The 12,281-nt window shown below is 38.1% G+C and overlaps 1 protein-coding gene across 1 annotated transcript in view; it reads right to left on the reverse strand.

Annotated features, from left to right (window-relative positions):
• Positions 1–12,281, reverse strand: part of PTPRN2 (protein tyrosine phosphatase receptor type N2) — a 659,439-nt gene that overhangs the window by 397,652 nt on the left and 249,506 nt on the right. The window contains exons 6-8 of the mRNA XM_063324424.1: positions 8,348–8,828; positions 2,499–2,750; positions 1,154–1,194 (exon numbers count right to left, since the gene is read on the reverse strand). Of these exons, the coding sequence (XP_063180494.1) occupies positions 1,154–1,194; positions 2,499–2,750; positions 8,348–8,828 (774 nt within the window). The remainder of the gene's footprint in view (positions 1–1,153; positions 1,195–2,498; positions 2,751–8,347; positions 8,829–12,281) is intronic.

Consider the following 12,281-nt stretch of genomic DNA (forward strand, 5'->3'; position numbering starts at 1 on the left):
CACTAAGCTAAACATTCGATCACAGAAAAAAAATCTGCCTAATAAATCGAAACAATAAACAAATGAGCAAAAGTCAAAACACAAACCTGGAACAATTTGTTAGCTAGTTTCATTATATAAGTTTATTGCAGCCAAGCATTTGGGAGGAAATGATGGCTAATGGGCACTTTGTGCTCTGTGTCACAATATATTCTTTTGTATCACATCCCCTATTCAAGCTGTCACTAAGAAATCTGTACATGGGATCCTCTGTAAGTCTATTGTCAACGCAGCGCTTCATTCCTTGAAGTATTTCATGTGGATGGTTAAAGCTCCTGCCAAATTGTCCGCTTGTGTGTTTTCCTTGCTTGGTAGAAGTGCAGCTACTAAAGAGACTTTACTGGGAACATGAAAGGGTTTGCCCGTTTATGAGTCTTGCAGTGTTAGCTTCTGACAGAGTATATAGTAGGAGAAGTTTCACGGCAGTTTTTAAAAAAAATTTCTTTGAGATTTTGCTGTTCCATGCAACCCGGAAAAAGAACGACGAATATACCTCAAAAATGGCTGAATATTGGATAGAACTCTAGAGGATATGATTCAAAGCTCATGAGGGTACGAGATGTAATGCCTACAGCTTTTGAAATACCTCTGGTATTCAACGATTTGGAAGAATATAAGGTAAAGTGAAAAAGAGAATGACAGATCTCATGAAAGGAGAGGGAATTTTGAACCCTCCCACAAACACATGCCCTCAGAGGGAATATGTTTATTCATCTGCTTGTGAAAACCAGAAAGATTATCTGAGCAAGGATGCTTACACTCCCCAGAAGGAAGAGCCATAGGACACACCTCAATCGTCAAAATTTACTGAACTGAGGAAAACCCTGAATTTGAACTTTGGGATCTGTTATGAATTCTGTCTATTTACAGAGGAAGGAAAGGTGAAATAGGACTTGATTTTGGTTCTTTGAACTGCAAAACTCATTTTGGTTAAGCTTTAAATAAATGTTGATTTAATATTTCAATGCATCAACATCAATACGCCTATGCTGTGATATTGAATTGTATCTACACAAGACACAAACCAAGTCTTATATTTCGTAAGTGTGTTTTTGCACATAAACCTGATATTCTGAGATGGAATGCTTATTTTGTTAAAATACTGGTACTCTACCTCTTTATCAGTTCTCGCACTGGTTTCACGCGCTCCGTCGTCTGTAAAATATGAAAAGCACAAATACATAGTTATAAAGGAAAAAAATCATATATGAAACAAGCACCACTTATAGTGGTGGCCTTTTCATGCAATTTAAACATTAAGACATCAAAGCTGAAAGAGCAGGGTAAAGAGCACTGTATAATACAGTATTGTTATTCTAACCCCACTTCGATAGCAAATTAATGCAAGATCAATAGACAGAGTACCTCAAGAGCCAATGTAATAGTGTTATTTTGCTAATTAAGTGTCCAATCTTCATATCAGTTTATCAATATCTACAAAAAACCCCAATAAAATAGTTCTAACTGGCTGAATGGACATTCACATTAAAAAGAAAGGAAATATATACATCCCTCATACACATTGTGGTGGAAGAAAAAGACATTTCTATAGATATCATCTAGCAAAACCATGTTACAGTTTAACTACAGTGATGATACGCAGTCACACCATTAACCTCAGTCAAATAACATTGGCTTTTTGGTTTATGAACTGAGTCTTATTCATCTCTCCCAGCATGATTCAAGACAAACTCTCTCAAGTCTGCTCATTTTAATCTACACGAAGAATTGGCAATTAAAATAGCCAGAATATCCCTAATGAGTAAGGATTTCAATATATCACCATGAAAAACAAAAAAAGACAGTAAGTTAAAATCACTGTTCGTCACTTATACCATATATCATTTTTTTGGTGTCTTAGATATCATAACATTCCTAAAATAAAGAATAGGTAAGTGGCAACTTATGTCCCACTGTAGTATTGACTCATTAATGGCAATTACTGTAGATCCTGAATCTACATCACCAGGAAAATATGTGTCCAGACAGAAGCAAATAACCATAACAACTCTTTTATTTCCCTAAGCAGGAAAGGGAATGAGTAGTTTTCTACCTGTGCCCATCTAAGACTTTCTTCTGCATGTAATTGTGGTACATTAAAGAATGATAATCTGTAAAACAAAATTTTTTCACCACATATTTCAAAATACATTACTGAAATATAATACTTTTTCATTATAATTTTGCTTACATATCTTATTTTCAAGAAAGGGAAATTAGACCACACAGTATAAAGCAATTTGTATTTCAATATAATTGGGTGCGTAGGTTTATCTTGTTTGTGAAGCTGTAAAAAGAAAACAGCAAAACTAAAATTCTGCGGCCTTTAGGGAAAAATACAGAAACTTTCCCTCCTGTCCTCTTTAAAACTGATTTTAAAAAGTCTAGCACTATTATAACACAGTAAAGGGAAATTAGGGTAGCTATCTTTTGCTGTATTTAACTCTTAGAATTAATACCTGGTTTGTTAACACTGTTTTCCATTAATCCAGTCTGAATCTCTGCCCTTCCTTGAGCACCTCCTTTCTTCATTTGCCCTTCTGTTTGGTCTTTAATTTTTCCAGCACCCTCCTCCATTTCTTCCTGAATGCCAACAGTTTGAATTGCATTGGCGATAGTGTCAGCGATCTCATCCAGTTCTGTTGAGCTGAGATTCTCCACATTCACCTGGTGTTTCTCTAGGTCCTTCAATACATCTTTAATAAGTGTCTCTGGATCACAAAACAACATAAACACAAGATTTAGCTGCATACATGAAGCTCATCTGCTTGGATCAGTATGTATCTTTCACGTTTCCTAAAAGACAACTTTTCCTTCATGGAGAGCATCTTCTTTTCCAAAAGAGCACATACACATTCTTGCTGCCATCTTTACAAAACACAGTCTTATAAAGGGATGTTAGAGTTTATGACAAGATGAACCCATGCCAGGCACTGGGGAATGTATGTCACTACAACCCAGCAAGCTGTCCTAGAGAGAGAGGTATAAAATTGTCACTTTTTCTTTACAAGAAAAGCATTGTTCCCTAGCCTAAACCGATTCAAAATACTCAAGACAAGTGTTAAGGTAGCTTAACTTTTTTTTAGCTGCGTTAAGATAGTGCAAACAACACTACTTCTTATTAGAGATCAGTTTCTTTGGTGATTTGCTTTTGCAAGGTAAGTAGCTATATAGAGTTCTGGAAAAAAACCCAAACAGATATTTTGCCTCTCAATCAAAAAGCTCCTCTTCAATTAGAAGCGGATATGGATATATCTCCATTACATACATGGATACGTAATGGACAAACCTTGTAAATTGTATCTATTTCTCTTGGAATATATATATTTTGTCAAAATAACTTGACAGAAAAACCTAAATTATTGAAGCAGAGCTAATAAAGTCAGCAAAGAAAAGACAGAATATATGTCAGCTTCAAATCAAAACTAAATCTTTTCAACTAAATATATAAAGACACATTGCAAGGCACAACTCAGTAGGAAAAAGTGTGCTTGCAAAACTGTTTGATTACCTGACACCAGTGCATCTACAAAAGAATGAAAACTGTGATGACTTCAGTGATTTTCTTTTTCAAGAGTTTTTGCCATTTATCCATTGATAAGGAGAACCCATGACATGCAGTAGCTAACAATCTATGAATGAGGTGTTAAAGGTTTTTGCAATCATCTGGAATAATATTCACAAATGTTCATAATAACTTTTAGAACAGATCAAGAATCCACCTCGCATTTTTAAGCCCCTTGGAAATGTGGAATGGCCTTAGAAAACATCTATGTAAAGAATTAAAGGCTTCTAAGTCAGACAAACATCATTCATTAACACTTAGTTTTAGGCAAAAGAAGAGAGAACATGAGCAAAACAGCCATCTGATTAGAGCCTTGAACGTGAGATTCTCACAATCCAGATGACTTTCCTAACTATTAAATGATACTGACTGCTTTAGGATCACTTGTTCACTTTCCTACAATATTTTTGAAACATTTTTGAATTATTCAACTTCGGAACAGAAACTACATTTCTTTTTCCCCAGCTTTCTAGCCATAACAAGTCAAGAAGAATGTCATTCAGTTACTGTGATTTTCAAGGTGATAAGAAACATCTTACCAAGAAATTGGATTCATGAAAAAAATTCAAACACACTTACATGCCTAGTAGCACTATTTTTTCAAAATTTGAACTCTCAGATTCTTAAGTTGACTCTGTGCTAATGTTACGTAGAACCCTGAAAGTTTATCTATTTTCTGAAAATAGGAACAAGATTCTTAAAATAATTCAAAAGAATGGTTAGAAATGTTATGAAGTTTTTAACAAAATGCATAGAGAGGAGTTTCAAGCAAATTCCAGCAAGTGGAACAGCATAAAAGCAATTTTGTCGTTGAGTAAAAGTTGTTCAACATTGATCATTCATTTATGACAAAAAAGCTAGGTCAATTTCATGAATTCAGCAGCAGATTCAAAACAAACTACCCCAAAATTCTGATTTGAAAAATCAGCAACCTTAGGCTTCCAATCTGAAAGCAGGTTTTGAGCCCCAGAAAAATAATTTGCATCTGCATTCGCCCGTTAAATTTTATTTAAGTTAGTTACTGGCCACTACAACAATATTTGAAGAAAAATGTTCAAAGATAATTGTATTTCAGGACATATATAATTAAAAGAGCTCTATTAATGTAGCACTATTTGATTTTTGTTTTTTTCAGTTGTTTCACAGCCAGCTGTCAAGACCAACTACTGACCTACTCAACAACACGCAGTCAATATACCCTTGTCATTTCCATTCCATTTCATTTTTTCCAAACTAACTTTTCTCTGTACCTATTATCTTAGCCAAGTCTTATCTCCCCAGTCCACTTCCACATGTTCATAGCAATAACAAAGCACTCTCAATCTCAAACAAAATGGAAATTGGGTGGTGGCGTAGGAAATTACACAAGAAAATGAATGGCCACAGGCCCTACTCCAGGTAATGCTAACAGCCTCACTGCAGGTCCTCCTGGTTCATTAAACAAGGCTGTTCTAGACGAGCCTCCTGCTCCTCTGATGCTGCTATTCCTGCCCTTGATAATGCCACCTGGGCACCATTGAGCAAACAAACTCCTAAATACTTGCATCAACGTGAGTAAAACAGGTATTATATACTACCCTTAGTAAAGAACTACAAGTGTGACTTAGAATGTCAAGGAACAAAGGCGATAATCAAAGGCAGTAAGTTTGAGGAACATCATGTTTTCAGTATACTAGGAAGAATAGTCACCAGAATGCCTGTAACAGCCTGGTGAAATGGAGGTCTACATAAGGAGTCTTGATAACTTCATGAGGTTCCTGATATGATGTTAACACACGTCCATGTGAAATATGGATGTTTCCACTTCTCATCATGGCACTTGTCCGTGTTTGTATATCATTTCATATTATTGGATGAGGCTGATACAGAAATAAATATCAGTGCAACTGTTTACAAACACCTTTGGGTAATTTAAGGAAATTATGATGAATTTATTAAAACCAGAAAGTACGGCTGGAGAATAACCAAAAAGAAGATGGATACTGCAATGGCGCACCGCTTAAGCAGCACATGTACTCAAAACATGCATGTACCTGAGCACAGCTCATACTCTCCCACTGACCCCTTCTAAATAGAATCGGCAACACTCAGCCATGTTTCACAGGGCTTGAATGGCACAAAAGCTTTCTCCATTAGCTCCAGCTTCCAAACTGAAGAAGACAAGTTGCCTTTCATAGTTGCCTTAGAACCAGAGTGAGAGTAAAGACACATATATCTTAGATAATGTGATTTTTAACATCAGCTTCACCAGCAGAATTTCCTTAGTAGGTAACAAGAGCAGCTTAGCAAGGGAAAACAGCTTTTCATTGTACCGCGCACAAATTAAGCTCCATACTCTGTTGACACAACTGCCAAAGCCAACTTGCCTGACAACTGAATGGTATGGCAGCAGTAACTTTGCCAGCAGTCCCACAAGGGGGTCTGTTCTCTTCTACCCCATCACCCAGTTGACCATGTATTAGCTGTCCTCAGCAGCTGAGTGCCGCACAGACTGGTGACCACAGCCTTGCAAGGCAGTGGACGTACAAAAATATCTTTGCTCTATAAGCACGGAAGCTTGTTATTTTTTGAAAAAAATTACATCTGAATTACTAATTCTGTGACCTTTACCAAGCAATGGAGAAATGTATTCTGTAATATTTAACACACCAAAAATGCGTACACTAGAACAAATCACTTAAAACTGAGCCAAATTCTAAATACAGCTAGTGCAGAAGACAGATTAATGATTCCACTATTGCACAGTGACTACAAAGGCAGTACCCACGCACATCAGCTACTCCTAGAGGTAACAGTTTCCAAATCTGATAGCAAAAGGCCTCCACATTTCCTTCTCTTGTATTTCTCCCTCAGGGTGCCTTGTTAGATAATTTACCTGCCACTGTTTTGCAGCAATTCTTAGCGCTAATCTGGTCAGTACCTTCTGGATTGTCCTCTCAGTCAAGTTCCTTTGTCTAATCCTGTGCCAGATGCAGCAGAGAACCGAGCCCATCCGACTGCCCCACGCGCTTTCCAGTTTTTGAACAGTTCTGTGGTTTAGAGAGTGCAAGAGAGAAACCCCCCACAAGTGTACAAAAGTCCTGAAGCATCAGAGAGATTGGAGAAAGGTTAAAAGCAGAAAGAGATGGGGCGGTCAGCTGGCAAATCTGAATCCGAACCATCATCATGGCAATGGAGAGCACTTTAAACAACAAATACACTGGGGTCTGTCCTCGCTACTTCCTTATGAGACTACTAACTGGCTCACAAATACAAAGGAAACCATGTTATTTCCTACTCAAATGTTTAATAATTTTATGTTTATGCAACATTTAAAAGCTAATGCAATGGTAGAAGTTCCTACTGGGCACATTATGTATGTGAAGTCAAAGCAGTACAACGCAATGAATTGTGAAACATGTTATTCCCTCTAAGTGTTAAGCATTTTTTTCCCGGTTGGCTCCTACCAGGAAAGGTGAAGTGGAACAGCTGGAGGATAATGAAACCAGCATGTGCCTAGTTTGTTTTGAGTCTAGCAACAAAATTGTCTAACCTGTGCAAGAGACTTACAGTGCCACCTGGACTTGATTTTACATTATAGTTCGTTCCTTGAAACCTATTATCTCTGGGCACCATACCAAGAATGCTTTCACTTCTGAGCATCCTTTAGATTGCAAGCATTATCTTTCCTCTGCTGCAACTTTGACATTTTTGTGTGTTCTATTTTGTTCTATCCAACAAAACAAATCAAAGAACGTTAAACTTTATGGATGACAATAACTACAGAAGGGATTCAAAGGAACCCTCTTACATATTACCAAAACCCATTGGGGTAGTGGTGACTACAGTGTAACAGATGTAACTGCCTGGCAATGGCTGAGGATCAATTATTTCATTTTTCAGGCATTCTAAACCACTGGAATAACATCAATAGCTAGGTTAGTTTAGAGAAAAAACAAAGTGAATGAGAATTATTTTCTAAACTCTACCTGATCCCCGGCCGTGACGAGAAGACCCATCTTGTCTTACAAAGCAGCACTTAAAATATATCACAGTATCCCATGAGATGTTACACTCCAACTTCATTTAAATATTTGTCAAATTACCACACACAAAAGAAATCAGGATCTGGTCATAGTTAAGCAGCATCAGCAATAAATATGAAAAAACAGCAAATGGGTTGTTTCATATAGAATGCCTATCTGCAACCTCACCTTCTTGTATTACTCTGTGTCCATCTGTCCCCATAACTGACAGACTCCTCCCCTCTCTGTGTTCTGTGCCAGAATTTGTTTCAGTGTTAATTTTTGTGTTTAACTTTGATTTTACTTGAAACTGTAGTTGGTCTTTGAATTTCTAGTTAAATACAGAGAAATGGAATAAAACCAGGCATTTCTGTATTACCTATACATGGTGTGGGATGCATGCATAAAAGCAGATTTGACAGCAAAGATATGCCCATAATTACGTGTTGTTTGTAAAGTGCTTTGCAAATATAACAAGTTACATAAATGCTACGTCTTACTGAGTGCCATATATTTCTACATGCATATGGAAGGTGGGTTGAAGAATGTGGGTAGATATTTGCAGGGAAAGAGTAGTTAGAACAGTGAACATTGTTATTGTGAGTATTATGGTAGATATAAATATGCCAATAGAAGGAGATTTATCAGAATGTCTATTTTTTTCTTTTTTTTCTCAAAAATGCTCAGTGAACATGAGGGAAACTTCAGGTAAGTTAAAATAAGTAATTATTGACTTTACCATCCACTACACTCAGTGGGTCCTTGGGATCATCCTGGGAAGCAGATTTATGATTCAGATTCAGCATTTCAGGGGTTGGGCCCAGCACTGCAGATGCAGGTTTTGCCTGGAACAGCTTCTTCATTTTAAAATCTTCTCCTTTTCCTTTGGTAAAAGTTCCATCAAAAGGACTGACTTGCGAAGAGTAGAATCTATTGGCGTAAATGTGAGACCCTTTAGTCCTGCTGTGAGAGCTTTTATCATTGCTTTGTGCTGACAAGTTCGGGGTGATGTACGTATGCAGAGCAGCCATCAGAGTTTGTTGGTCAAGCCCCATTTCTGACTCTGGCGAGAATTTGTCTGGCTGAGGCTGGATGAAGGTCCTCCCACGGAGATTTTCAGCATGCTGTTGGTGGGATGTTGACGCATGGGCCAAAGGAGGTGCTTTTTCTTTGGGTTTTTGCATCACATAGTACCTGATGGGATCATTGTAGATGTAGCTCTAGAGAGAACAGAGGGTGGAAAAATGACTGGGTCATTATTGCTTTGTAATGATAATTGTTATGCAGGAACCACAGGCATAACCCTTAGCATTTTACCAACCAGGAAAACAGTATTTAGAATCCATAATGCGCATGAAGATTACGAACCTCAAACTGGTATGTTTGCTTTAGCGGCACTATCGCTTTGGTACAAATTTTGTAAAATTGCTTATTAAATTATTAAAAAGCAAGATAAAGAGATTAGAGAATGATAAAACTAAAACTTGATGTTAACTCTGCATGCACTACTTGTATTCACTTAGACAAAGAAAATTCAGTAGAGCCTCTTTCCCTTTGGTTTTTACCAGACTTGTGACAATAACTTATTTTTCAGATTACTTACCAAAAACTAACAGGTCAAATAAAAAATGTCATTTTTTAAAGAATATAAAAAAGTGAAACAATTTGTTTGTATATATAAAATAGTTTGTTCTACTTTAAATTAAATTTTTTTTTTCACTAAATTAAATCGCTAAACAATATGTCCTCTGACAGTATAAAGAAATATAAAACCCGCCTTTAAATTGGTTTTTAATTCGTTTATTTCAGCTAAAAGAACTCAGCAAATTAAACAAGAATGTAAAACATGTTTCAGTCAAGCTAAAACCATGATTTCGTTGAAAAAGTGCAGGAAAGTGGAAAGGTGAGCTGGCACTAGAGTGCTCTATTTTCAGTTTCAGATTTTTAAGGATGCACCCGATAGGAACCTAGCATTGCAAGACAACATCTATTGTTTACATTGCCCTTTTTTGTTGTTGAAAGTGATGATGAAATTTAGTTTTCAGGACAAATTCTAAATTCCCTTTAAGCATTTTAAGCCTCTATCCAGCACATGAAACAATAAACTCATTAATTAGTATTACATAGAATCATAGAATCATAGAATTGCTGAGGTTGGAAGGGACCTTTAAGATCATCAAGTCCAACCTTTAACCTACCCTGACAAAAGCCACTTCTAAACCATGTCCCTAAGTGCCCCATCTACCCTTTTTTTAAACACCTCCAGGGATGGTGAATCCACCACCTCCCTGGGCAGCCTGTTCCAATGTTTAATAACCCTTTCAGTGAAAAAATGTTTCCTCATATCCAATCTAAACCTCCCCTGACATAACTTGAACCCGTTTCCTCTCGTCCTATCACTTGTCACCAGGGAGAAGAGGTCAGCCCCCATCTCTCTACAACCTCCTTTCAGGTAGTTGTAGAGGGTGATAAGGTCTCCCCTCAGCCTCCTCTTCTCCAGGCTAAACAACCCCAGCTCCCTCAGTCGTTCTTCATAAGGTTTGTCCTCCAGACCCCTCCCCAGCTTTGTAGCCCTTCTCTGGACACGCTCCAACACCTCAATGTCCCTCTTGTAGCGAGGGGCCCAAAACTGAACGCAGTACTCGAGGTGGGGCCTCACCAGTGCCGAGTACAGGGGGATGATCACTTCCCTAGTCCGGCTCACCACACTATTCCTGATACAGGCCAGGATGCTGTTGGCCTTCTTGGCCACCTGGGCACACTGCTGGCTCATATTCAGCCGGCTGTCAACCAACACCCCCAGGTCCTTTTCTGCCGGGCTGCTTTCGAGCCACTCTGCCCCAATCCTGTAGCGCTGCACGGGGTTGTTGTGACCCAAGTGCAGGACCCGGCACTTGGCCTTGTTGAACCTCAGTACATGTACTATAGTTTCATCCTAGAGATGTTTTTGTTACGATCACAACCTGAGGGCAGGAATTTTTGTTTTTAATAAAGCCCTTCTGCCCTCCTAAATAATTTTCCTTCACTCCTTGCAAAATATAAATATGAACTGGGAGAATTGTTTATATTCAGAATTATTCCAATTAGATTCTTTGTTTATAATTCCTTCAGGACACTTTGCTGAAGTTGCATCCCATCCTGTATGCATGTTGAAGAATGGCTCCGGCTTCTCAGCTGTGGTTTCTTGGTTAAATTGGCATAGGAACTACATTACAACATGGGAAACTTAGGACGGGGATTATTTCAGCTCTCACTGTTGTGTCTTGTAGTGTATCACTGGTGTCCCTGTGCACTGATAGTATAATAGCTTAGGACAGAAAGAGCTGCAAAATATAGAGCTCAGAGACTCTACAACCCAGAGGAGAGCAATTAGTAGAATTTGGCCAGAAAAATAATTATTTATATATTTCCTAATGGACTTTGTAAAGGCAAAATAAGTAAAGTTGATAAACCATTCCAGAGATGAATAAAAACTTTTAGATTTTATCTAGTTCTTTATTTATGGACAATAATTTTGCTCTCCGTCTGAACAATTTTATTTGTTCTGATAGCAGTCAGTTGACTTTATAATATATATTCATAACCCTTGTTTTCCAAGAGGGTTATCCTCCCCCTGAGGAAAGACTGAAGGGTTTCATTCCGTGATTTCATATCATGATTTGTAGATTTATGGCTTATGCAACTTTATTACAGAAAAAAGGCACTTTGGGGTCTTTGGCTTGTGATCCACCAACGCAAGGCTTTTCACTTCTGCAGGTGGTCTTTAACATAGAAACGTGTTTTGTTAATGTCAAGAAATTGGGCTAGAGTAAGACAGTGTCAAAGAATATAGAGCTAGAGATCAAGCAGCTTTGTGTATGAAATATTTTAATGTCCCCTGGGAACTGTATCAAACAACAGCCACGTAGCTCCGGTTCAGTGCACCAGCTGCAGGGTATGCATTGCTCTGATCAACACCAAGAGGGAAGCCAGTTGTCAAAATGCAAGTTGAATGCTGTTTACATACTTAATAGCAAATCCTAGATGTGAAAAACTACTACTTGTACGTATTTATCTCTCAATTTCAACCGGTCTTTGCATGGGGTAATTAACCCTTTGATGATGCTCATTCCCTAGAAGGAACTGCAGAGGATGACACAAAGCGGACCCAGACACACCAAGTAGTTTGCAGAGAATTCACATACACTGCCAGCTCCCTTTCCCACCCACATACCTTGCTACCTTTCCTACCTGCTCCCTACCTTACCACCTTTTGGAGGACTTCTGGGGACAAGGGAAGGAAGAACAGGGAGCTGGGAAAGGGAGAAACATGACGGGAGGGAAGAGGACATTCCCTGTTCAGCCATGGAAAGATACTAAATTAGCTCAATCCAGTTTGTGCAACGATACCCTAATTTGGGTCTTTGTCCTATATCCAGCTGCCTCTTTTGCCTCTAAAGCTTTACTAATAAATCAAATCTTAGGGGGAGCAAAACTGCTAGACACTCTCAAACCACTTGTGAAAGAATAGGGTCAGGAGATGTGGGCTGGCTTTTGATGAGCTATTTAACAAGTCCAAATATCCTTTAACATTAACAGATGTGTCATTTCCTGCTCTTGCGGACAACAAGTACACAAAGAAAGAAAATACACCAAAATTACCAAGTGACTGTACACAAATGGGACATAAGCAA

The sequence above is a fragment of the Chroicocephalus ridibundus genome, chromosome 2 (assembly GCF_963924245.1).
Source record: "Chroicocephalus ridibundus chromosome 2, bChrRid1.1, whole genome shotgun sequence".
Classification (NCBI taxonomy): Eukaryota; Metazoa; Chordata; class Aves; order Charadriiformes; family Laridae; genus Chroicocephalus; species Chroicocephalus ridibundus.